At 43.0% G+C, this 27,795-nt stretch overlaps 1 protein-coding gene across 1 annotated transcript in view; it reads right to left on the bottom strand.

The window, feature by feature from the left end:
• EXOC4 (exocyst complex component 4) overlaps positions 1 to 27,795 on the bottom strand; it is a 390,546-nt gene that overhangs the window by 272,840 nt on the left and 89,911 nt on the right. The window contains exon 8 of the mRNA XM_035126670.2: positions 706 to 851. Coding sequence (XP_034982561.1) covers positions 706 to 851 — 146 coding nt within the window. The remainder of the gene's footprint in view (positions 1 to 705; positions 852 to 27,795) is intronic.

Genomic DNA, 27,795 nt, shown 5'->3' with positions numbered 1-27,795 from the left:
AAGTTTATAAAAATGAAAATCAGTTAGTAGGGAATTGGAGAAGCCTGAAGACAATGAGTACTAAAATGGATGAGATATGATATATATATTTTTTGTTACATGTTGTTTGATTGTTGTATTTTTGTATTCTGTATTTAGATGTTTTTGATGTTTTTTGTATTTTGTATGTTTGTTGAAAAAATGATTAATAAAAAATATAATTACTACCAATATGAGTTTGACCAAACTATGGGAGGCAGTGGAAGACAGGAGAGGCTGGCGTGCTCTGGTCCATGGTGTCACGAAGAGTCGGACACGACTAAATGACTAAACAACAACAAATGTTCTCTATACCCTCAGAGGGACAATGAGTTTGCCCAGCCTCTCTGTTTTCCCCAATTCATGAAGTTGGATAAAGCAGTCTTATACTGTGTCTCAGGGGAAAAGAGAAGAGTATCAGACTCCCCTTCCACTACCATTTATCACCATTTCTCCGCCAGGATTCCAACTCTCACGCCTCCTTTAGAAAACTCAGGTCAGGAAGACCCACATTTAATGTGAAAATGGGGGAGTCCATTTGCATCAGATAATTGACTTCCACGTGACCTAAGTGTTTGCAGCACTCCTCCCTAAATTAAGCCTCCACCTCTCCTCTTAAAAATAAAGCTGGGTAACTATCAAGCACAGAGCAGTACTGAAGATGAAGAGAAGCAGTGCTGCACTTACTTGAACAGGGAGGTTTTAGGCCTCTGGGGTTTCTTTTTTGCAAAGAATGCTGCAAATTCCCGTCCTGAGCTGGCATAACTAAGCTGAGCTGATGGCTCCGAAGATGCCCTCGTATTTTTCATATCCAAGTACTCGGTGAGCAGCATCTGGAGAGAAGAGGGGGGGACAGCATTTTAAGAAGCACATTTTTAAAAGGCTTTGTGAACAAATTAATGCCAGAAAACTAACCCATGCAATCCATGAATACAGTTTGCACAAGTTTACCATCAGATTAAAACTTGGCAAATTTCTGAACAACTAACACACTAGCCATTTGGTGTGGAAAGTCTGTGGAACTCCCTCCCATTGGATGTCAAGGAAATAAACAACTATCTAACTTTTAGAAGAGATCTGAAGGCAGCCCTGTTCAGGGAAGTTTTTAATGTTTGATGTTGTATTGTGTTTTAATTTGTTGGAAGCTGCCCAGAGTGGCTGGGGTAACCCACTCAGAGGAGCAGCATAACAACAACAACAACAACAACAACAACAGCAGCAGCAGCTCTAGTAGGGTAGAGGTACAACAACAACAACAACGGCTCTAGTAGGGTAGAGGTGCCTCAGTTCTGAAATACCCTCCTTTTGAAGGCTAGGATAGCCAAGTTATGGTTGGGAGTTCACTTTTAAATTGAAATATGTTTTTGTTTTTCCTAGACTTTGATGGCTATGGTTAGGCTGTTTTTGAATCTTTATTTTATAGTACTGATTTGGGGGCTTTTATTATAGATATTATTGATACTGGTGTTGATATTTAACTGTTGTTGTAATTGTGTTTTGTGATTGATTTTTGTAAACTGCTTTGAGGTCACTTTACACAAAATGCAGTATATGCACACATTAAATAATAATAGTAACATTTAGGTGCCAACACAGTTCATGTCATGTGGAATGAAATCATCCTGTAGAAGACACTCCTTGTTAGAAATTCAGATAGACCTGAAAAGAGCAGTAATGTTTAAATTTGCAGCAAAAGTTTCACCAAAATTCCTGAACATACAGAGATTTACTGGTTACCTCTCAGCAAATGTTTGCTTCACAGACAAAAAATTAGTCTGCCACACTGGATCAAATTTTGTAGCATTTGAAAAGAACCCACTGTCTTCAGATAAGCATATCCAATACAGATCTAGACTAATTTAACAACCACTCCCTTGCAGGGAGCCATGGGAAATGTTTTTCTGTAAGGAGGAGATCCCCTGTGATTTCCCAGCAAAACCACAACAAGGTACAGTTCACAAAGTTCTTTGCGCAGGCCATTGGCTTAGAGTGAAAAATGAAGGGTTTAAAAAAAGAAGAAGCAGAAAAATAAATTATTTTGATCAGCACATATTAGAGCACTGACAACACCTGGGACCCATAGCAGCATAGCAGGATTATTGGTAACCATAATTCACCCTGTTAGGAAGCTGCCTAATGTAATAAGAGAGCACACTGTAGGTAACAAGTGAAATGTATCAGTGAAGGAAAGATCTTATTTAAACAAATTAGCATGAAATAACAACCAGGCCAACAGTACGAAGCTGCTAATTAGACACAACTGAGATTTCTTTTTTTGAAAAGATACAACAAAATTAAATAAAGATAACCTGATTTCTATCCCTAAATATCTCAATTAGTTCACCAGCAGAGATACTTCTGATGTGTTCTCATTCCAGTGCAAAGAAAACAGCAGTGTGTGTGTGTGGCCATATTTCACAGCAACTTATCTGCTTGCTTTGTTCACTTTTAAAGGCAGAGTCACACATTATGTTTTTGGAAGGTATGCAAGGCGTACAAGCTAATGTACACCGAAAACCGTAGAATGTAGATAAAGAACACGAGCTCAGAAATATGCATATCGTATCAGAGAGCCAGGAATACTGCCAGGCTGCAGAAACACCATACACTTAAAACACATACTCCTTCACCCCAAAGAATCCTGGAAACAACACAGAATGATAGAATTGTAGAGTTGGAAGGGACCCCAAGGGACATCAGTCCAACCCCCTGGAATCTCAACTAAAGCAACCATGACAGAAGGCCACCCAACCTCTGCTTATGTAAACATAGTTTATACCCTCATGGAGCTACAATTTTCAGCACCCTAAACAAAGTGCAGTTCCCAGGATTCTTGGGGAGGGTGCTTTAAATCTTTGGTATGTTCACTACAGTTGGTTATTCCTAAATTACTTTCTCAAGTACACAGATTTCAGAAAGCCAAGTCGTCAATAAGCTCATGAGAAAAAGGAGCCAGGCATGACCAACCAGACTCCTTCGCAAACAAGCACCCAGCATTTGAATACAAAATGTTTCCTGGGAATTAAGGGAAGAGCAGTCCAGTCTAAACTGTCTCCATATCTGCCAGACTTATACACCTCTCTGCTTTCAAGGAGTTCTGAGTGGGGTTCAAGAGCCTTAACTTTTATCTTGCAACACGTGAAATTGGAGCAGTGGCCGGGTGCTACAGAAAATGTAGGAGGGACAAGAGGCAAAGCTGGCTGAGAATTCTTAGAACTTTAGGCAAAACATTCACATTTGAGGGCCAACAGGTGGGGGGGGGGGCAATTGCTGGAGATTTTCTCTAATTAGCATCCTGCAGTACACCAAGTTCACAGAGCAACAGCAATTACCATTTGGATGATTATCATAATCATCACCATCTAATACAGTCATACCTCGGGTTACAGCCAGTTCAGGTTACTTCCGGGTTTCGGCGCGCACACATGCGCCGAGTCACGGAATCGCGCTTTGCGCAGAAGCACTGAATCGCGACCCGCGCATGCGCAGATGAACAGGTGCGAGTTGCAAACGCTGCGGGTTGCAAACATGCCTCCTGCACGGATCACGTTCGCAACCCGAGCGTCCACTGTACTTATCAAGCACCTTTTTTCTCCTTCTTTTCTATGTGCCCTGTTAGAGGGTAGTAAAAGTCATACCCCACTATCAATGTCAGTCCCTCCTGCAGGTCTCTTCTAATATTTCTCGAACTATATATTTAGTTATAAACCAAAAACAGTAAAAAACCAAACCAAACTTAAATTTTACAACTGGAATCTGGTAGGCGAGGAGGGAGCTTGCAAACATGCAGCTACACAACCCAATTTCTTCTGCTCACCGAAGTGATTAGTAATATTTGCCTGAGGATGAAGTGAGGCCACGAGTGTTTGGTCCTACAATGTTTAATTATTCGTTGCAAAGCCATCCATCAAAATCCTTGTTAGACGTTAATCAAATGCATAAAGAGCAAGATTTATGAGTGACTGTACAGTTTGCAGCATCCCATCCATCTATCACAACGACTTCTGACTTCCTGTTTAACAGAGGTTGAATGTAGCCATCCGTGTATTAGACACTAATCACAAACAAATCTGGACAAGACAGCAAAGAGATCCAAGGAAGCATTATTATTATCATCATTATTATTATTAATTATTTCCAAAAGCTAAAACTAAAACCTAAGTTGTTGTTGTTGTTGTTTAGTCGTTTAGTCGTGTCCGACTCTTCGTGACCCCATGGACTATAGCACGCCAGGCACTCCTGTCTTCCACTGCCTCCCGCAGTTTGGTCAAACCTAAGTACTCTGGGGGAATAGCTGTTAGCCTATTGCAGCAACCCCAATAGTCTGTCAATGTGGTGGTGGGGCTGGCACCTGAGAGAGGGGGCAGCACCTGGAGTGGGGTTGCCGTGGCCACTGTGTAAAGCGGCAGTGGGGCAGAGTCTTCTCTTCCTCTTCCTTTACCTGCCACTGCTCTCCGAACAGGCTTGCTGCTCTCTCTGGGAATGCCCCTAGGGTTGTGCAGTGAGCAGAACTGACATCTCTTTCTGGTCAGGGCACCATTTCACTGTGTGTGCTGTGAAGCAGTACTCCACACTTTCCAAATGCCCAGTGCAAACTTACCCTACCCTCTTACTTTTTTCTTTTTTAAAAAAATCCATATGCACGGCCATTCCTTTCATTTACTTCACTAAGGAGCTGCAACAGGTCAGAGGCAAATTCACAGCTGTGGGTTGTGCTTTATTCGGCAGCAAATGGACAGGTATTTGCAGTTTTCTCACAACACAGGCCTATGCAGAGAGAAAGCTACACTAAGCCCTTCTCCTTGTGATGCTGTCAGTTTGTGTCCAGAGTTTATTTTTGTTTTGTTGGAAGAGGGGGGTGCATTTAGACATGCAGTTCCCTCCACACCCTGGCAGCACTGGGTAGTTCAGCTGGCATGGTACTGATAATGCCAAGGTTGCAGGTTCGACCCCTGTTTGGGATATTACTGCATTGAAGGGTTGGACCAGAAGATCCTCATGGTCCGTTCCAACTCTATGAATCTATGCTTACAATTTTGAGTTCTATGGAATTCAAAACTTAATGCAATACAGTATAAGGAAGAAAAAAGCAAAAAAAAAAAAATGATTAAAAACCATACAGAATCTAGCACAGTGCATTACAGTTGCTACAGTGTGCAGAAATAAAACCCTCAGCAGTCTTCATGGTTCATTGGGGGATGGTGGTTGCAAACCACTGGCAATGACCTGAGGTTGTTGGAAAACAATGAATGATAGTCATGAGGATATGTTAAGAGCTACATAGAAGGAAGAAGCCTCATCACCTCAACTCAGAGAGCTTCATTTGGCCCTATCTCAAATCTGAGGCTCAGAATGTACTCAGAGGAATAGTGTTCTTAATTCTAAATAGATGCCTTTTGTACCTAGCTCTGCTTGGCAAGTCTTGGGGGTCATATGAAAAACAAAGTAGATCTGACAAACATGCAGTAGACCCACCTCACAAACTTCAAGGGGAGTGACAAGTCCAGCAATATTTCCATCTCTAAAATGGTAGCAGGGTTGAATTCTTCCTATGCTATACACAAATTAAGCATCATCAGTAGAGCTGTCATACAGCTCATTAATTTTAGCTGATTAATAATCTGGCTTTTAACCAAATCAATTAAATTTCAGTAGGTTTGCAGATTGCCAATGCCACAGTAAGCATGCTTTATTGAAAAAAATAAAGTGTGAGATAACTAACCATTCATTAAAATAAGTTGCTCACTCCTGGGAGGAAAGACCACCTTGATCATTTTCTTTTCTTTCTTTTTTTAATTTCCTGTTTGGTTATCATTATAGAACCAAAATAGTTTCAAAGAAATAAACAAACAATTCTCAGTTCTCCAATGAGCAGCTTCAGAAGGGATGGCGGTGTTTCAGACATTGTTGGAATCCAGCTCCCATCAAGTTCACTCTGCATGGCCAAGGGTCAGGGATGGGGGTGGTCTAGCAGCAGTTGGAGGACCAAAGGCTGCCCAATCATGAGCTATCATCTTAGTTGATGAATCTGCTGGTGAAAGTTTGCAGACCTAATCATCATTCCCATCCAGGTGTTTATTTCCCATCAACCCCAACCAAACAACACAACCCGATTTACCTACCATATTTTTCGCTCCATAAGATGCACCTTTTGTCTCCCAAAAAGGAAGGGGTGGAGTCCGTGCATCCCATGGAGCGAATGCAAGAGCCAGAGCCCATCCAGAGCAAGAGCCCTGCCAAAAGTCAGAGTCCTACCAGAGCCAGATCCCAGCCAAAAGCCAGAGCTCACACAAAACCAGAGCCCGCGCCAGAGCCACGCCTAGGACAATTAAAGAAAGCAAAATATTTTTTTCTTGTTTTCCTCCTCTAAAAACTAGGTGCGTCCTATGGTCAGGTGCGTCCTATGGAGCGAAAAATACAGTATTTCACTAACCACAGAGAGTCTCCGAGTCAAGGCAAATGAAGCCAATGAATAGTAGGATGTTAAGTACACAATATGTTAGGGGAAGGAGAAGAGGAAGACATGAATTGATACTGGAGAAAGAACTTGACAGAGACAACAGCAGACATATGTCAGTTGTCACTCTTCAAAGCTTTCCCCATCAAAACATCCCTTCAGTTGTATTATCCGCTGCAGATCTCTTCTGGAAATATGACCCATGAGTACAATACGGTAATTAATTACAAAGTGTCCTTTGTAGTTTTGGTCACAAAAAATCTTTAAAAGCAGTTGGAGGCAGGGATGATAAAAAGCACAAGGCCTCTTAAAGCAAGTATAGAATCAACTACTTCTCCCAAAGATGTGATGAACAAATGAGTCATTACATTATCATTATCATCATCACCACCACCACCACCACCACCATCATTCAATAGGAGTTGGGCATTAAATACATTTTGTTTTTTCTTAAAGCCTTCTTAAGAACCAGACAAATTTTTAATGGCAACACCCACAAATAAGCACAACTCATGTGCAGTGATTTCCTACACCAATATTCCTGCATGTATTCCTGCAATATTCCTGCATGTCTGCAAAAAAAGGAATTCTGTGGTGTGAAGGGGGAGCAGCTAAATATGGCCCTTTTCCTCTTCCTATTAAAAAAATAAAATACTATCAAACGCAAACTCAATTACACTTATATTACAATATTTTTGGTCCCCAGTTTGTCCAAAGAGAGATAACAGAAAGCACAGCATGAAGCCGTAGAGGTAAAAACCACAGTTGCTGTACTTCTTTTCCATACATACAATTATGTTCAGGTTAAAATAAGTATCATATACACCCTTTTCTCCTCTCACCATGACCTCATTCATTAACATTTGGGTAGATTTTTGTTGTTGTCCCCCCCCCCACTTTTTCCCACTGAAAAGTTGTTTAGGGATAGTGCAATATTTCCTCTGCTTCATATCCCTGCACCTAGAGGACCAAACTGCTATCTCAAAGGACAGCAAAAGAGCTGGACTAGAGAGCCACCAATGGTCTTTAAATTTCAGAGTCAAGTGACACAAAGCAAATTTTAGGCATGCATTTAAAAATGTCAAGTCTAAACGCAGTACACAAAGCCACTCAGCCTATCTCCAAGTTCATAGTACCTAACCCCAGGGACATCAATTTAAGCTCTGCATGTCCACATGCAAAGATACAGAAGGCCCAACCTTTAAAAAAAATGGGACTATTGGAAGGTGAGGCTTTCCTAGGGAACTTAGAATCATAGAGTTGGAAGAGACCACGAGGGCCATCCAGTCCAACTCCCTGCCAAGCAGGAAATACCATCAAAGCATTCTTGACATATGCCTGTCAAGCCTCTGCTTAAAGACCTCCAAAGAAGGAGACTCCACCACACTCCTTGGGAGCAAATTCCACTGCCGAACAGCTCTTACTGTCAGGAAGTTCTTCTTAATGTTTAGGTGGAATCTTCTTTCTTGTAGTTTGAATCCATTTCTCCGTGTCCGCTTCTCTGGAGCAGCAGAAAACAATTTTTCTCCCTCCTCTATGTGACATCCTTTTATATATTTGAACATGGCCATCATATCACCCCTTAACCTTCTCTTCTCCAGGCTAAACATACCCAGTTCCCTAAGCCGTTCCTCATAAGGCATCGTTTCCAGGTCTTTGACCATTTTGGTTGCCCTCTTCTGGACACGTTCCAGCTTGTCAGTATCCCTCTTGAATTGTGGTGCCCAGAACTGGACACAGTTCTCCAGGTGAGGTCTGACCAGAGCAGAATACAGTGGTACTATTACTTCCCTTGATCTAGACGCTATACTCCTATTGATGCAGCCCAGAATTGCATTGGCTTTTTTAGCTGCTGCATCACACTGCTGACTCACGTCAAGTTTGTGGTCTACCAAGACTCCTAGATCCTTTTCACATGTACTGCTCACAAGCCAGGTGTCTCCCATCCTATATTTGTGCCTTTCATTTTTTTTTTGCCCAAGTGTAGTACTTTACATTTCTCCTTGTTAAAATTCAACTTAATCCTGGCAAATCCTGCTCTGCTACCGCTCAATGTGCAACAGAGTCTTTTAAAACCTGGTTGAATGCCTGTCAGAAAGGCATCAATGATAGCGGTGGGAAGCGAACTATCAAAACCTCCCTTCCTTATTAAGACCTTAAGTTTTGCAAATTGTGGCCATGCAATGTTGTTCAATGGCTGCAACATAATTAATCATTAATGTACCAAACTAAGTTGCTACAAGCAGGGCGGACTTTGGTAATACAGCACCCTGAGCGAGGACACCATTCATCACTCCCCCTAAATATTTCATACTTTCACAGTAATTCCTCCCCCCCTTTTTTTTTTGTCTCGGCTCAAAGCCCTATGTGGGGAAACTGCCTGAACTACCCTAAATCTGGCGCTGCTCTAAGAACAAGTATATGATTCAGAGGCTAGCACTTACAATTCACTAGCAGGGGGAGAGGGCCGGGGGAGATGGCATACTGTTTAAATACCAAGCATGTTAACTCTTAGATAATACAGTGTATTTCATGTTCTTCATCCTTCCAACTAATTACTTAAGACATCCTGCTGCAGTCAAGATGGTAACAGTATATGCCCTCAGTCTTCATTAAATGCCACTACTTAATAACAGACTCCAAAAAAGGGCTTAGTTTCATTTACTCCTAGCTCCTGAACTTTAGAAAGTTGTTAATCAGACTCCTATGTAAATGGAATGACGATTAAAGGTTAAGTACAGGTTTCGGAAATTTCAGAAGTTGAAGACGTGTCACCCTTAAAAGGGAGGGAGGGGGAAAGGGGTAAAGAACTATCAAGCTTTGACAGGAACTAAACATCTTAATTAAAATGCTCAGAAGTACAGTACTCATTTCTGCATGAAGTTCTATTTTCAAATGTCAAATTTAATCAGGCACTTGAGTAAAAATCTGCAATATTCCTATGGCAGGGAGGAAGGGAAGAAAATGCCTTGGGATTCTCTCCTTCTCTGCTTATCCTTAAAATTCCTCTCTTCCAGGGAACAGGTTGCTTTCTCAGACACCTTGACGCAACACACACTTCCTCTTCTCAGAATCCAATGCCGTTAGAGCTCAGGAGTATTGCTGGCATCCTATTTTGCAAACGTGACAAAATATTCAAGAAGAGAGTTCTCAGTACATTTGCTCCCTTTCAGAAACCTTGAGTGGCATGATTCAAAAGGATTTATGTTCACTGGAGATCCCTCCTATATTTCTGTCAAGAGCCTATAAAAACATTTAAAAACAACAACACCACCCAAAACATCATTACCAGGGTGAGTCTAGCACTTCAGGGAGCACTGAACTAACAGCTGGAAGTGGTGCTGGTGGGGCATGGGCATAGCCAAGGGGATGTACCTGCCCCATGCCCAAATCAAGTAAATAAATAGAAATACTTAACTAACAGCTTGGTTCTGCCCCCCCCCCCCAACAAAGAGCCTGTTCCCCGCTAACATAAATCCTGGCTACACCCATGGTGTGGGGTTACTTTGGCAAAAAAAAAAAAGGCTTACTGGAGGCCAACCACCAGTAAGCCTCACTACTTGGTGTGGCTTCAAATACCCGAGGGCTAAATAAAGAGATCTGGAGCATGACATTGAAATACCGAGCCTGTGATGCCCCACTGCTGTCCTACAGCTTAATCCGACCCTGCTTGTTTGGGTAAGGGTAGGGAAAGGTGCACAATATTGCAGGTTTTCTGATGTATTGTCTTATGCCCTGCTGGAAGTTGGAATCCTATCACCTCCCACGGTAATCTTGATGACATGAAGAAAGTAGGGGTACCCCAGAAGGTGCTACACAGCAAATAGTTCTGGGCTGCACAAGTCCTCCATGCCATGCCACATAACTCAGGGCTTCAGGTAACAAGCATGGGTGGGCATTTCAAGAAAAGCCTGGTCTGTGTCCCAGCAAAAAAATTCCCGGAATGAGAGTCTAGGCCAAAGACATGAGCATAAGAAGACCAAGTAGAACACTACAGACCCCTTTGTGTCATCTTATTCCTGCTGAGCCAACTGCAATAACACTCTCCAGGAAGTGCAAAGGGAGTTGCTGCAGTGCAGCAGACAGCAGGCTAGCAGCTCCTTCCTGCAGTCTTGCAGAGATGAAGGCACGTGAGTCCCAGGTTTGAAACTGCTGGTGCTTTAGCGACAGCAAGGCAAAAAGCACAAAAACGTAGAAAGCTCTTGCCTAACCCATAGTTTGTTAGCACCCAACAAACAATGGCTAAACTGTGTCTAAATAGAAATATTGGGAATAATAGTCTTTCTTTATATATCTGATAGCCTCAGATCAGACCAGGCATATATACCTCCCTGTGCAGAAAATTCTGATTAGCTAAAACATTGTACATACAAATACTATTAACGCCACTGAGGAAACCTTGGATCAAAATGCATCCAGCAGGTTTTAATCTATTAAGGTCGCACTCAAAATCCATAAAGGGCAGCGGTGAGGAATGTATTGCTGTCCAGATACTGTCGGACTACAGTTCCAACCATCAGGCCTGACCATTGGCCACCCTCATTGTGGCTGATGCAAGTTGGGAGTCCAACAACACCCAGAAGACCAGTTTCCCTACTCCTGTTACAAAGGCTGGTTCTGGTGCCATAATGAGGCCCATGGGAAAGCTGATGTTTTAAAAAAGGAGTTTGCAAAGTAGAAGTGACTGAGATGATAGCCTATTTTATGAACAAAAGAAAGGGAGAAGAGAGAAAGTCAATTCTATATTGACATTAAGAATATCTACTGGCCAATATGAAAGATGGGCCGAGAACAGTAGGAAAGTAGCAACTGATAATGCAGCATTTAACCAAATGCCTAAGGAAGTATAAAAGTGTAAAATAGTGACGCTAATTCTAGTTATAGGCAGGCCACTAAAAATGGATGTTGCATAGTCAGTACAATTCAGAAATGTCTTTAGATAATATGCTCTTTCCAGGTGGGTTTTTGAATTTGAATTAAATGAGATATTCCACATAAACCCAGAAACCACTTCTTTCCTACAGGTTAGAAATTGGAGTTGTATTAATTGTACAAATCTAAACCTGTGTGAATGAAAGCTGCTAGGGTTTAGGGAGTGCTATACCAAGGATTCAAGTATTCTTTCTTTCTGTAGAAGATTTAAGACCTAGCTCTCAAGTGAATGATTCTCAAACTGGCTTGCAACAGGTTGTGATCTTCTTCTTCTTTGGCGATCACTCATAGCCGAGTAAGATTGTCTTCTATAAACATGATTTTAACAATGGGTCCGTGAGTGACTGTGGAGGCCAATTCTGGATCCACACGTCCTTCCACAGTGGGGACATTGGTTTCCGGGCGGAAGTTGATCACGGTGTGGATTTGCCACGTGTGCCTTCCTCTTAGCATATTTCTCCCTTGCGTCCTGAGATCGAGTTTCTTCAAAGCCCATGACAACTTTGGTAAAGGCTGTTATCCAACTGGAGCACTTACAACTTGTTCCTTTATTTCTCTGGCTAGCACATGGAACCAGAACCAGCTTCCCTTCAGTTTCACAGTACCAGGAAATTAGCAACTGGGGTAGAATGATCCTTCTGTCAGGGAAAAAAAACAGCTCCCAGCAGTAGCTCCTTCAGATGATTGGATGGTTGGACAGAGACACACTTGTCTCCCCTTTGCAATGATGTTTTCTATGGGAGGCAAAGCATTCATGCTCCCTTGGTCCCCGGGCCACTGCCAAAAAACCAGAATGTGCTTCCCTTCAAATAACTGCTCAAACTCTTGGAATGACTTTGAGCCAGTCACCATCTCTCAGCCTTGTTTACCTTGTTACAGGTTTGTTACAGGTATAAAATGGGGGCGGGGGGAGGTATGCTACCCTGCATCCCTCAGAAAAGTAATTGTATAAGTAATAAACATATTTCTCTCTCTCTCTCTCTCTCTCTCTCTCTCTCTCTCTCTCTCTCTCTCTCTCTCTCACACACACACACACACACACGTACGTTCAGGCTTTAAAACTGAAGGTCTACAACAGTATAAGCTTTCAGAAAACAGTCATCATATGGAATCACAAACTTGCACTGCTGATCAAGTGCACCCCCCTACCTCGAACCTCTCTTCCACAAGCCCCAGTGAAATTAAATAGGTGTTGTGAAAAACTACAGCTGTTTTAAGGCAGTTTTCTAGCACTCTGAATTGTGTTGCTAAGCCCCAGCCTGATTGAAAAGATGTCAACTATATTTCCAAGCCTTTTAGAAAGGCAGCAGGAAAGACCATTTCCTATCTCCTCCAAACACCAAACACATACTCGCTTCCAATTCATCCTGGCCAGCAAAGCTTATATTGGCTTTACTAGAGAAGTTTAAAAATGAATAGGTGAGAAACTAATACCAGAGGGGGGAGCTCACAGCAAAGAGAAGATTCACAAAGATGCTGTTTAAAGGAGGGAAATATCAGTGCATGAAGTTGCAACATAAACCATTTCTTTCTTTTTTTGCCTTCTTTTTTAAAGAAAGCCTTCATGCTCCACCCCACATTTCTTTTGTCATTTACACTCCGCTATGAAAAGCACAACACTGGGCGACCAAAATGCCACCGTTAAGCGGATTATAATGTTTCCAAACATGCTCCATTACAGCAGAAATGTAAGTGCGTTTCTGCATCAGGGAGCCTTTTCCCCAGCCTTTCTTTCATCAACTTATCAAGTGAAGCTAAACAGCGCTGCTTGCATCTAATGATACTGGGATTCCCATAATGGGATTAGGAAAAGCAGCATTGTCATTAGTTTCAAGGTACTGTGTGCAGCCTTGCCTACAGTCCTGACTTTGTGCTTTTAAACAGACATGCCAATCTGAAAGGAGCTGCTGAATTCCTGAGGTATATCTGCATTGCTTTACTCAAAGAAGGGAACCCCAAGCATTGGCAATAATGATGGTTTAAACAGACTGGGTGCATAATTACTGCAGGTAACCTGAAGGCTGAAGTGTGGGACACTATCATGCAACTTCCCAGCTGTTTGTGTGTTCTTGAAAACTTCTGCCCATATATGTGTGTGAGGCCCAGAGAGCTCCCATCCCACAACTCAAACCCGGTGTCTTTCTGAAGTTAGTGACAATATCATTAAAAGGATCTTAACTACAGCTCCAGATCTCAGTTGGTGCTGACCTTTAAAACCCTAAATGGCCTCGGCCCTGCATACCTGAAGGAGCATCTGCAACCCCATTGTTCAGCCCAGATACTGAGGTCCAGCACTGAGGGACTTCTGGTGGTTCCCTCACAGTGAAAAGTGAGGCTATAGGAAGCAAATGGCCTTTGCGATAGTGGCACCCTCCCTGTGGAATGCCCTCTCATCAAATGTCAAGGATATAAAGAACTACACAACTTTTAGAAGACATCTGAAGGCAGTTCTGTATAGGAAAACTTTTATGTTTAATGGTTTATTATGTTTTTATATATGCTGGAAGCTACCCAGTGTGGCTGGGGCAACCCAGTCAAATGTGAAGGGTACAAAGAAATTTATTTATTTTATTATTATTATTATTATTATTATTTTCTTCCTCTGGCACTGTGATAAAGACAGAAGCTCGAGCTACATATTTATATTTACTAAACTTTTGTATTAGTATTTCATGAATGTCGGACAGCACTGCCAAGAAGGGCCTAGTCTTTATTGCTGCCAACTGGACTTTCAACAACTGCAGCCTCTTCATATGATATTGAGGCATTCGGTGAAACCAAGATAGAAAGCGTTTCTCAAGGTAGCCAGTGTCCAAGTTGGGTTTAAAAGTAATAAGCAGCATTCTGAAGTTGTTTCCTGAAAACAATGGGCAACCACTACAGCTCTTCAAGCACTGCTGTTAAGACCCTTACAATTCGTGGGATAGGACTGGATTAAAATTTAATAAATGGTTATAACAACACAGCCAGCAGTAACTACCTGGAGTGGGCAATAATGGAACTGCCCGACTCTATTAAGCAAATGTTTTGGATCAAGTGCAACACCTGCTGCTCTGAACACAGAATCCCTGCTTTCATGTCCTGAACCTGGAAGGCATCAACCCCAGCTATTCAACAGAACTTAATTATGCTGTCTTCACCTGCTCCCCACCACTTCCAGACTGAAACGAAGCATGCCTAGTATTGAGTTCTGTCAAAGACTGTAAGTTTATATTTCCTGTGCCACAACCACTTGAATTCCACCGATATTCCAGAGAGTTCCATCCATATTGCCACCTCTGCTGGATTTTCTCACTTACTCTGACCCTATTGACCACAATATTCTCAAACTGCATTCTCTGCTCTTCTACTCACAAGCATTTGTACTGCGGGGAGACGAGAAAAATCAAGGAGGAGAATAGTGACTTGATTATTAAACACACAGAGAGAGAAGGAGGGAAAGGCTAGCACACTTACAAGCAGCTGTATTCTTTTTACATCCACTGCTTTGCACCTCTATTCATTATTCCATCTAGCCTAATAGAAACACAAGTACCGCCAAAATGGCTGAAAGCAGCGTTAACGGAGCACAGACAAGAAGGCAAGTTGCACCACAGCAGCCAAATCTATTCAAACCAACTTCATTATTTCCCCACCAGCAAGTGTGAAGTTCAAATGGACTCTCTTGTGAAACTCACACAGCCTTAACAGCAATTCAGAGAGACAAGAGTAAGGCAGATGGATCCAAAGAAGCTTGGCCAGCATCTATCCCACGACTGCCATTTAATTCCTGTGCCTCACAAAGAAACGCTGCTTCATCTCAGCTGAGCCAAGCCAAGGGATTCAGTAACACAAGCCTACCATGAGACGAAAGGGGAAACATCAGGCTGTTAGGAATAAGGCCAGGAAGCCAAGGGAAAGTGAAGTGCCAACAAGGCAAGCTAGAGACTCGCCTGGGCCAGAAGGGTGATCAATTATGTAGATACTGTTCTAGATAATTCCAAAGGGGAAATGAAGCCCAAAATGGCTTGGGCCCAATACATCTCCTTCGCTATGTCCTACCATGCTCATCAGTTAGCTGAAAGTTATCTCTTGCTAATGCATCACAGCTGAAAACAATCTAGAGTTGGGGGTCAGCAGTTCATTGATGGTACTACATTGTTCAGAGTTGTTAAAACAAAAAAATAATAATTATGAAGAACTCCAAAAGGATCTTTCCAAGATGGCAAGTGCAAATCAATGTAGTTAAGTGTCAGGTGATGCATGTCAAATACATCAGGATAGGTCACTTGGTTAGAGCTTGGTGCTGATAACACCAAGGTTTCAGGTTCAATCCCCATATGGGACAGCTGCCTATTCCTGCATTGTAGGGGATTAAACTAGATGATCAACAGGGTCCCTTCCAACTCTACAATTCTATAATCTAAATACATACTGACCAGGAATGAGACCTTTGGGGTTGTAGCAGATAGCTTGAGGAAGATGATCACCCAATATGCAGCAGCTGTGGAAACGGCAAATTCCATGCTTGGAAACATTAGGAAAGGAATTGAAAATAAAGTTCCCCGTATCATAATGCTGTTATACAAATCTATGGTGTGACCAAATTTGGAATACCGTGTGTACAGTTCTAGTCACCTCAACTAGAGTTGTAAGAGATTCAGAAAAGGACAACCTGAGAAATGAAGGGGGCGGAGCAACTCCCCTCTGAGAAACGACTGCAGCATTTGTGGCTTTTTTGATTTTTAATGTGTCAGTGGTTGGATGCAGTAGCGCTTCTGAAACTGCAGGAGAGGGTCCTGCTTGCAGGCTTCCCACATGCATTTGGTTGGCCACTGTGAGAACAGGATGATAGACTAAATGAGCCATTGGCCTGATCCAGCAGGCTCTTCTTATATTCACATTTTCTGGAGCCTACATACCTATAGGATTACATCTTCTCCTACATCCCCCTCCTCAGCAGTTACCGGTAAGATATGCATTCAGATACCCTGTTCCATCACTGCATTAAGTCAACACACATTTAGCAAGGAGCAGGGATTTGGGGGTGGCTACTCATTTGTCACTGAATCAACCTCTGTACAGTAAGAATTTGCCAAAATACACCCCTGATAATCTTCAGAAAATGCTGCTACTTATCCAGTAGCGCATTTGAGAGCTGAGACCATGGGTTATGTGAAATTTATTTTTAATTATTTTATTAGCTTTTCTGCTGCCATTTTCATTAGTGTTATGAGCCCAGGCACAATATAAGGCAGGCTAAAAATGTTTAAAATAAATAAATGGTGCTCTAGAGTTTCATTATTACACTAATCAACCATTAGGACAATAAGATGTAACCTAGTGAAGTCACATGTTGTCAAATGAATAGTTGTACTTCTGCTGATGCCAAACAGAGTTTGGACAAATAATTCTTCATACCACGTTTGCATAATCCATGCTATTTGCATAATTAATTCCCACTTGCTGTGGATATGCAGAAATGAGAATCACTGTTGCAGACTTTTGGTTTGTTTTGATTTGCAACAAAACTCACATACCTCTCTACAGCCAACATACTGCTCTGAGTAAAAACTCATAGCATAATTGGGAATGTCCGAATGCAATGCCCATCAGCAATGGCTCAAGAATGTGCACTGGTTTGCAATTCCTCTTCCTGTCTAGCATGGTCCACTCAATTAAACTAAACAAAAAAACCAAGGAGAATTTCTATGGTAGCTGGGAAACAAGAAGATTCCTTATATTAAATTTGCCCATCTAGCTAAGTATTGCCTACTCTGACTGGCAACATCTTTCCAGTATCCCATGGAGTCTCTTTCATCACCTGCTACTCTGTTCTTTAACTGGAGAGTTCAGTGATTGACCTGGGAAAACTTCCACAAGCAAAACAAGTTTTCTACCTGAATGATTTTCCGTTCTCAACTCGCTAATTGTTTTATTCCAACAACAGAGGGAAATGCCTCTGCCGTTCTTGATCAAAGTCTTAAGGGATTTGTGTATGCCACAGTTTTCATTGGAGTACACCAAACCAGAACAGTGTGCTATTGCACTGGGAGAAGAATGTATTGCAGCTTTCATTTTTAAAAAAGTTTCCAGCTCATATGGAAGGTGGGAGGGGTTGGTTTAGTTTCTGTTCTTGTATTTTTATGCTGTGAACTGCCCTTGGATCTATGGGTGAAGGGCAGTATACAAATTTAATTAATTAATTAATATCGTGGTTGCAAAAGTATGCTTCAAAATCAATGGGAAATGCTTGGTGAATGCAGATAGTTAGCTGAACAAGACTTCCAATAATTGGGGGTAGAGCTTCGGAGTCATGCCTAAGCCCTTGTCCTTCCTCATGACTAGCAAAATTAGACATTTGCCAAATGCTGTACATAATAAAGCACAATCCACAAAGTAAGAATCATTATAGAATTCTGCACAATTCATACAGGTCACAGAATTTCAAGGACAGACCATTGGTCCAGCTAACCTCTAACCCATGAATGTCTGGCAGAAAATGGCTCTTCAACCCAACCCTTCCTACATAATATCCTTTTCAGCTGGCAATTCCTGGGAGTGACCTGGGACCTTTCTGAATGCAAAGCAGATAATCTGAGCTACAGCCCTTCTCCACATAACTCAGCTGGGAAATCATGCCCTAAAATTTTCTCATGACTCCTACTGAAAACAAAAATGTTTTCATATATAATATGTATCTTTACCATTAAAGCAACAGCCCACTGAAGGGTTACCTGTCTGTTTGGCTCATCTTCGCTTAATTTATTTTATTCTTCTATTACTTTGGGGGTTGGGGACACAAGATACCTTTACAGACTGGATTCTAAGCACAGACAATGGTGATTAGAAGTGATGGAAAAATGAGTAGGTTGCAAACCTGTATTAACTTGTCTCTGTTTTATATAATTACTTGCAAGGTTTTTTAAAAGACATTTGCGACTCACAGGGGAGTCTATGAATTTATTGTCTTCCACCATCTAATAAGGCTGGCAGCCATGAGCATTCCCTATTTATTGATGTGACAGCAATTTATCTCCAGTGGATAAAATGCAGCTATTTCAACTTGTTAAACACACACACACAGGGTTTGGGCAAGCAGAGCCTTCAAGCTCCAAAAAAGAATAAATTACTCAAAGAAAAGAAAACAACCTTTGTAACAGCAGCAGAGCACTCAGCACTTGGAGGAACACTGTTACCTGGCAGATGTGAAACACACAAAGCAGCAGAAGTAATGGCTCAAAACTCTCAGGAGGAGGCAGCACAGCTGAGTTGATGGAGAAGGACAAGATGCCTGGCCCAAAGTTGGTTGCTGGTATCACAAGTTCCAATGCTAACTGTGCTCTCAGCTATTCACTTAGCACAGAGTTCAATGGGAGACTGGACTGGCTGTTGTAAATCAAAGTATGCCACCACAGAAATCTTCTCCTCTCCTAGGCTAAGGCATCCTCTCCAGATGCTGCTGGGAAACCATAACCCTGACCACTGACTATGACAACTGGAGCTGTGGGGCATTGATGTTCAGCAAAACCTGGTGGGCATTAGGTTGGTTCACAGCCCACTGGCACCCCTACTCTCTTCATCTCTTGCCTCCATGGTGAGCCTTCAGGTCACTACTTGGTCCTTTTTCCATTAGTCAGTTCTTAGTTCCTTTGTACTAGGCAACCTAGAGTTTTTAGTTTATCTTCACCCACTTCTATTGCCAACTCACACACAATCTAAAAATCCAAGGAAAGCCCTGCTGGGCCACTCTATGAATCCATCTATTCTCATGTTAACCTGTGCCCACTACATGCCTCTGGGAGGCCCACCAACAGATAATGAAGCCAATAGTTTTCAACAGATCATTTACAGCAGGGGTCGGCAACCTAAGGCCCATGGGCCACAAGTGGCCCACCAGGGTCGTTTTACCGACCCACGAGCTGCCCCCGAATTGAGACGCCCACTAAGCGAGTCCGCGTGCGCTGTGCTAAACTAGCACGGCACGGTGTGGGGACTCACTTTCGTGGCACCAGAAATCACATCTGTGCAGGTGCCGGAAATCGCATTCTGTGTGGACGCAGGCACCGGAAATCGCAGGCACGGGCGCTCACACGCACCCACAATCCGGCCCACGGAGGGGGTTCTGCGGCAGTGAAGCGGCCCAGGCAAGGTAAGCCTTGCCGACCTGATTTACAGCATCTGTGATTCCTAGATATACTGTACTGCATCTGAATCTGTAGGATCTATATCACCCTTTGTGAGGTGGCCCTACCCTTCCCATACAGTAGCAGATGCACCAAAATTTGTTAACACGTCAAATTCCTTCATCAGTAATCAAAAAGTTCATGAGCATTCTATAGGATATCCCAACAGCACAGCCTAATGACTAAATGCAGAAGTTATTGTCCCAGGCAGCAATGAGGATTTTTTTAATTAACCCTATTTCAAGAAATATCCACCCAACCCACATTATTTTCAATTGCTTGACAAGTAGCAGTATTTTTGCCTGAGAAAAAGAAAATGGACACTTTTTCAGTCTTAGCTATACCTCAAACAAATCACTGTCAGCATGAACCATCATTTTTTGAATGCTTCTCTATTCTCTATTCATTTCCATTAAAGCTCGAAGCACTTCACTCCACCGCCCATCCTATCAATCATAAGTTAAGAAATTTCCAGTGTTTGTGTGATGCATTCTAAATGCATCAAACATGAAGCAAAATTATTTACAGAACAAAATATGGTCTGGCAGCATCTTGCTAAAATGAAGATGGTCAGCAAGCTGGCAGAGTGTGTGTGTCTTCAAATCTTCCCTCTTCTGAATTTTCACTGTCTCCTCCATCCCTTGGACTCCCAAAAGGACTTTCAAAGGAGAGTGGGAATCGCCATTCTCACTCACTGCTCAGCTACTTTCCTCTACATCCTGTAAGGAAGGAGCTGGGGAGGGCAACCATCACATATTTACTTATTCCACTCCTTCCTCAAAAGAGCTGAGGACAGGGCATATGGCCCCACCTTCCTTTTATCCTCACAACAACATTAGGGCTGAGAGACCATGAGTGGCAGAAGGGCATCCTGTACGCTTTGGGGAATACCAGGATTTTAAATCCCACAGTTTAAATCCATGATTGTAACTACTACATCACAGTCTAGCACAGAACTCTCTCTTCTGAGTTGTTAATAACTCGGCTTGCATCTCTGTCTCTGTCTCTCTCTGAGAGGCAGAAGATGGGAAGCACAGAGACAGGTCACCTGATTGCCCCCAAGTAAGGGCACTGGTGCAATGAAGGCAAAAAAGGCCCTTGCATCTTTGAATACCTCAGTCGTCTGTGCCCGCCAACATGGACCCACAAGAGGGCACACCCTGGCATACTAGTTTTTCCACAGGCAGAAAGATTTATCATCTGGGAAAGTAGAAAACATGTAACGCCTCCATACACTTTCTCAAGTGATTTGATCACAGGAAGCCTAAGCATGGCATTTCTGGGAGCATCGCTTTGCTCTGTTCCCCTGCCTCTTCTACGCCCGTTGACACGGGCTCCTGCCTCTCTCCCTGATACACAGCAGCTCCACTTTATGTCACTGAGCAGCGTCAAAAAGAGGCAGCCCCCACCAGGGCTGTGGTTCCTGCTTCCACTATGCGGAATATACGAGTGCCTTGGGGCACTAGCTCAGGTGTGGGCAAGCTTACCCTAAAATATATTGAAGTATACAATGACTAGGATGGCAGCCAACCTACAGGGGGGGGAAAAGAAATAATTGCGCCAAGAAATGATGGATTTGGTCTAGATAAAGTTCATTTCCACTTGCAATTCTTCATCCCTTCCTGTAAAGCCTTTTATTGCTTTTTGCCATCCCACTCTTATGTTAACTCTTGGCCATCCACCGCCAGAAGCACATTGCTTCATAATTAATTTATTCCCCACTGACTGAAATTAAAAATCATTTGCAAAATAGTTAATTCCCCCTCCCCCCCCAAAAAAACCTTTGATAATCAGTGAATGCACATTTAATTTTCACCCAGGCAGAAAGGCTCTCCCTCTTCCCCACTTCCACTGTCTGTAACACAACTCAGAGCATCTTAGATTTTATTTATTTAATTTTATTATTTATCCAATTTCTATGCCACCCTTCATCCTAGGATCACAGGACTGTTTACAATATTAAAACACAAAAATCTATAACATAGTAACAAAAACAATACCCCCCCCCACACACACACAAAGTTTAAAAGCACCTTTGAGACCAACTAAGTTTGTCATTGGTATGAGCTTCCATGTGCAGGCACACTTCTTCAGATATCTTCTTCTTTCGTGCACTTCTTCTTTGTGCATGCACATGAAAGCTCATACCAATGACAAACTTAGTAGGTCTCCAAGGGGATACTGGAAGGGTTTTTTTTATCTTGTTTCGACTACGGCAGACCAACACAGCTACCTACTTGTAACTAAAGCAGGCATAGGCAAACTCCAGCCCTCCAGATGTTTGGGACTACAACTCCCATCATCCCTAGCTAACAGGACCAGTGGCCAGGAATGATGGGAATTGTAGTCCCAAACATCTGGAGGGCCGGCGTTTGCCTATGCCTGAACTAAAGTTTAAAAGGCCGCAGGTTATTTAATTAGCCAAAGGCCTGGGAGGAGGAGAATGTTCTTGCCTGGCATCTTCTGTTTCCTTTCTCATCACCATCAAATTCTAATATGTTATCTATGGGTAGAATGACACAATTACAAGCAGTAAAACTTACTTGGGGTCCTGGGGGCCTCCATTTGTGTGTCATAGTCTCCTGTTCTTGCCAGCAGCAGCCAATGGTGAGATGACAAAAGGACAGAGGCAATGTTGTCCTACAAATCACCCCTTAAACACACAAATGCAGATTCCATGTGATGTGTTATTCCACCCTTGGATGTGTTATGTTTGCAAAGACCCACACTACATTTGGGTTTCTCCATTTCTATTATTAATATTCTACTCTGTTCAACAGAATATGTTTGAGATATATTTGCAGAAGGGAATTCATTGTTCATGTTAAAGTCTTTTGTTAAACTTGTCTTATTTCTTTTCTTTCTTTCTTTTTTAAAGGCAGTCAAAGGAGGATTTTTCCTACTGCTCCCTGAACGTGTCAGGTCAGCCTGTCATCTTATCTCCAGTTTTATTAGAAGGAACGTGTCTTCTGTCTTCTTTAATTGCTACTTACATTCCAGTGCACAATCTTGGCAAAATACTCATTTCAGTCATTTTACTTCAGCTTATGATATGCTCAAAGTCAGTCTCTTTTTTAAGAGAGAGGAGGGGAGAGAGAGAGAGAGAAGTGGGGGGGGGAGCACTTTTTGAAATGTGTCAAACTAGCTCAGCGCAGCCGGGAGGAGATCCAATAACCTCAGTGTTCTGAAAATGTTTTATTTGCAGAGAGAACAGTCTTCTATTTTAAAATTATCATTAATAGCAATATTTTTTAAACGAAAGAACAGAGTGCTTGACTGATGAACGCTTAATATTCCACAGCCAAAGGTACAAGCCACTCCTACCTACAGGGATGGGTGGAGACAAAGCAAAGACCAGTGTTGTGTCTCTGTCTAGGGCAGGAAAACAAGAGTTTGGCAGTTTTGAAGAAAACAGAAGCCTGATAGGCTGCCGCGATGACGCATGCTGTTGTTTTTGAAGAACTAGTTCTACTTTGAAAAACTTGCAATACATCTCTCTGGCTTGCTGACTTACATCCCTCCCCAATTTGTAGGTATGTAAAAAACAAAACAAAAAAACCCCATGATATAGCAGAAATATAATGTGCTCAATCCAGAATTAAGTGGGTCCCACTTAATTCAATGAGACAATTGCAACCGTGTGCATAGTTCTTACGTTGAAAGCCATTGTACTTAAGAAGTGCATGCTTTGGACTGATTGTGCTCCTTGTGCCTCCGGTAATGACCCTGGGAAAAGCTGCCTTTGAAATGCCCCACCACTTGGGTAAGCAGGAAGGATGAAACAGCAGGACCCTTTCGGGCATAGTGATCCTAGCTGACTAAACCTTGGTTGAGTAAGCTGAGAACATGTGTGGCGCCCTTGCCCCCTCCCTTGTCCCCCCACACTGGCTTTGGAGCCGCAATCCTGGTCTGCTTGAACTAGGGTGCTCCATTAAGTATGAAGTAGGGAACTCTGGTTTAATATTTATTTCCTAACCAGGAACTTAAATATTTATTTGGCTTTAGGCCAGGCCAAGATGAGATGAAACTACTTTAAGGTGCAATTTTGTAAAAATCAGGTACAGTGGTACCTCGGGTTACGAACTTAATTCGTTCCGGAGGTCCGTTCTTAACCTGAAACTGTTCGTAACCTGAGGTGCACTTTCGCTAATGGGGCCCCCCGCTGTCGCCCGGCGATTTCCATTCTCATCCTGGGGCAAAGTTCTCAACCCGAGATACTACTTCCAGGTTAGTGAGGTTTGTAACCCAAAGTGTTTGTAACCCAAAGCGTTTGTAACCCAAGGCACCACTGTATTTAACATTTATGTTAAAATGTATAAAGAAACTGTGCAGAGTGCTTTCCTTCAGCACCAAGAAACTAAATCCAGCCTCTACATATCTCAGATTAGGGATCTTCTAGGTCAGAGGCTCTGATTTCCAGGCAGGTTTGAGCCCCAGTGCTAAATATTTTTCATCACAAACCACCACAGGGAAGGAGTTCTTGAAATAGATAGATTACGTGGACCAAGCCAGTTCTAATCATTATTTTCGTGTGCTGCCTGCATGAGGGATATTCGAACAACACTCTTGCACTTGAGATTTTAAAAACATTCCACCTCTCAGTTTGTCTTGATTGGTCGGGCTTACATCTACCACACACTCAATCAGACATGAGTCTACATTTCTATAAAAATTACCCTTTTGCACTGACCTGGTGCGGATAATTGTGCACAGCCCCACTATACAAATGATGAAAACAATCAGTAAGATTGGCTGGGTCGTTGCTTGTGCTGCCATCATATAAAAAATAATTTGCGCAAATTATTTTTTGCCTCAAATTGACGCTTTCCTTGTAAAGTCAATCCTCCACGCTGTGCCAAGAGCTGACACTTGGCAGGTGGTAAATATTTTGATATTGCTACATGCAAAAAATAAAAATAAATCTTATAATGCCAGCAATCAACATAAAGAACAGCATAATCAGACCTTCCTATCTGCATCTTGGGGGGGGGGTCAATCATTAAATAAAAATCCCAAAAGAGAACAAGAAATGTTGGAAACATCTAACCCATGTACAGAGTGCACACATGAATCAACATCTATAAAACCAAGCCCCGACTGGTAGAGAGATGCACAAATGTGCATACTTAACCCACATCTGTTCACAAAACTAAGATAATGGTTGCCTGCTGGTTCGTTCAGATTAAATACTTGCATTTCTAGTGACTATTCAAATTAAACACGGGTGTTACTTCCGTTTAATGCTGAATAAACGTGTTCCACAAGTTGAAATAAAAAGCGTCACAAAGGCACTCTTAGCATCGGTTGCTGAATGAAGTCTGCTACTCCACAGCACACTTATTCAAACTGAGGTTGTCAAGGAGCACAATACACACTAGCTCAGGCATCCCCAAACTGCGGCCCTCCAGATGTTTTGGCCTACAACTCCCATGATCCCTAGCTAACAGGATCAATGGTCGGGGAAGATGGGAATTGTAGTCCAAAACATCTGGAGGGCCGAAGTTTGGGGATGCCTGCACTAGCTTTTTACACTTCCCCTGCAAAAGAAACCCACAATAATGTGTTTTACTTAAAGAATTCTTTCACCATACCAGCCCAGATCATCAGGAAAGCTTCCATTCTTATTTGGAGAACTAAGCCACAAAATGACAAATAATCAAAGGACATCCTTTCCTTATGTCAAATTAAAGGTCAAAAAAGAACATCAATGGTGTATGAAACTGAGAGTTCACCTGTATTGTAAGTAGTGTATATTATTAAAGGTAAAAGTAAAGGTACCCCTGAACATTAGGTCCAGTCACGGACGACTCTGGGGTTGTGGCGTACATCTCACTCTATAGGCTGAGGGAGCCAGCGTTTGTCTGCAGACAGCTTCCAGGTCATGTGGCCAGCATGACTAAGCCACTTCTGGTGAACCAGAGCAGCGCATGGAAACGCCATTTACCTTCCCACCGGAGCAGTACCTATTTATCTACATGCACTTGACATGCTTTCAAACTGCTAGGTTGGCAGGAGCAGGGACCGAACAACAGGAGCTCACCCTGTCGCGGTGATTCGAACTGCCGACCTTCCAATCGGCAAGCCCTAGGCTCTGTGGTTTAGACCACAGCGCCACCCGCATCCCAGTATATTAATACTGGTGCTTAAAAACCAGACTATTTTGTTAACCTTCAAGAAGCAGGGAAAACCCTGAGAACTGGGATTCAATACCTCTCCAAGAATGTAACTGGTAATGCTACAGATAAGCAACAGCCTCCTCTTCTGCTTAGAGCAGGGGTCAGTAAACTCAGACCTTGTGGGGGACCAGACTATATTTTTTTAAAAAATATATGAACAAATTCCTATGCCCCTCAAATAACCCAGAGATGCATTTTAAACAAATTCACACATTCTACTCATGTAGAAACACCAGGCAGGCCCCACAAATAACCCAGAAATGCATTTTAAATAAAAGGACACATTCTACTCATGTAAAAACGCGCTGATTCGCGGACCATCTGCAGGCCGGATTTAGAAGGCGATTGGGCCGGATCCGGCCCCTGGGCCTTAGTTTGCCTGCCCATGGCTTAGAGTAGTTTGTGCAGTCTCTTGGTGCAAGGAGGACCCTGAGCCTTGACAAACAGGAAAATTGTGTGACTTGCAGATATAGGGTGGGAATATCATATTGTTGCTCTTGATATATTTTTTAAAAACCACTTTGACACCCGGCAGTACCTCTCCAGTGCCCACATTTTAGGGACTCCACCACTTCTGCAAGTTTTTGTTAACATATTTTTTAAAGGCATACATGCACATATAACTGATTAGGCAATGATACAATCGATCCATATTTACAGATATTGAAATCACTTGCTAAGAATGTATCTTATCATAGTTGAATATCTAAATGCAACTGATCGCCTATCTCCAAGGTACACATTGGTGCCAGCCTATCATGCTTAGTATAGAACACGAGACATCAGTTTTGCTCATAGACTGTTTTATCCTGAAATGAATTATTATCTGATACAAGTTAGAATGGCACTGATAAGCAACAGCCAGCACATCTTGTGCTTATCTGTACCGTGTTTCTCATATTACAAGTCATGTCTTATATTAATTTTTTCTTCAAAAAAACACGACATGGCTTATTTTTGAGGGATGTCTTATTTTTTAATAAAGTGCACGCGGGCGCTGTTTGCCGGGCTTGTCAAGCCCAGCAAACAGCGCCCGCCGATCTTCGGTGACAGGCGGGGGTGGGCGGAGAGCGGAGAACGATCTCTGCTTCCCCCCCACCCCCGCCTGTCACACAGCACAGGTCGGCGGGCGCTGTTTGCCGGGCTTGTCAAGCCCAGCTAGGAGCGCCCGCCGATTTTCGGTGACAGGCGGGGATGGGGGGAGAGCGGAGAACGATCTCCGCTTCTCCCCCACCCCCGCCTGTCACACAGCACAGGGCCGAAGATCGGCGGGCGCTGTTTGCCGGGCTTGTCAAGCCCAGCAAACAGCGCCCGCCGATCTTCGGTGACAGGCGGGGGTGGGGGGAGAGCGGAGCACGATCTCCGCTTTCCCCCCACCCCCGCCTGTCACACAGGACAGGTCCGAAGATCGGCGGGCGCTGTTTGCCGGGCTTGTCAAGCCCAGCAAACAGCGCCCGCCGATCTTTGGTGACAGGCGGGGGTGGGGGGAGAGCGGAGAACGATCTCCGCTTCCCCCCACCCCTGCCTGTCACACAGCACAGGTCCGAAGATCGGCGGGCGCTGTTTCCCGGGCTTGTCAAGCCCAGCAAGGAGCGCCCGCCGATCTTCGGCTCTGTCCCCCGATGCGCGACGGCTCGGGGAAGCAGGCAGGGAGCTCCTGCTGGGTCCCGCGCCTTCGCCTCTCGCTCGGTCGGGGCTACACGACATGGCTTATTTTCGGGGTATGTCTTATTTTTCACCAACCCTTAGAAATCCTGTCATGGCTTATTTTTTGGGGATGCCTTAAAATATGAGAAACACGGTACCAGCTTTTACCTTTGCCTGGGCTATAAGGTTTCCAACTCCTACAACATTCAAAATATTTTGAAATTAAGCCTTCTAAGCATATTCTTGAGATGCTTAAATAGCCCAAGGTTCTCTGCCTGGTGAAAGTTTGCAGTTCCTTACTTACACTTCAATAATCTTTTGGAACCAAGCAAAACCCATTTTTTCAGTATTGTACTGCCAGGCTCCTTAAATTCCATGTCTAGCTAAAACTGAGAAGGGC

Source organism: Zootoca vivipara, chromosome 10 (assembly GCF_963506605.1).
Source record: "Zootoca vivipara chromosome 10, rZooViv1.1, whole genome shotgun sequence".
Taxonomy (NCBI): Eukaryota; Metazoa; Chordata; class Lepidosauria; order Squamata; family Lacertidae; genus Zootoca; species Zootoca vivipara.
This window is presented reverse-complemented; position numbering and strand designations above follow the sequence as displayed.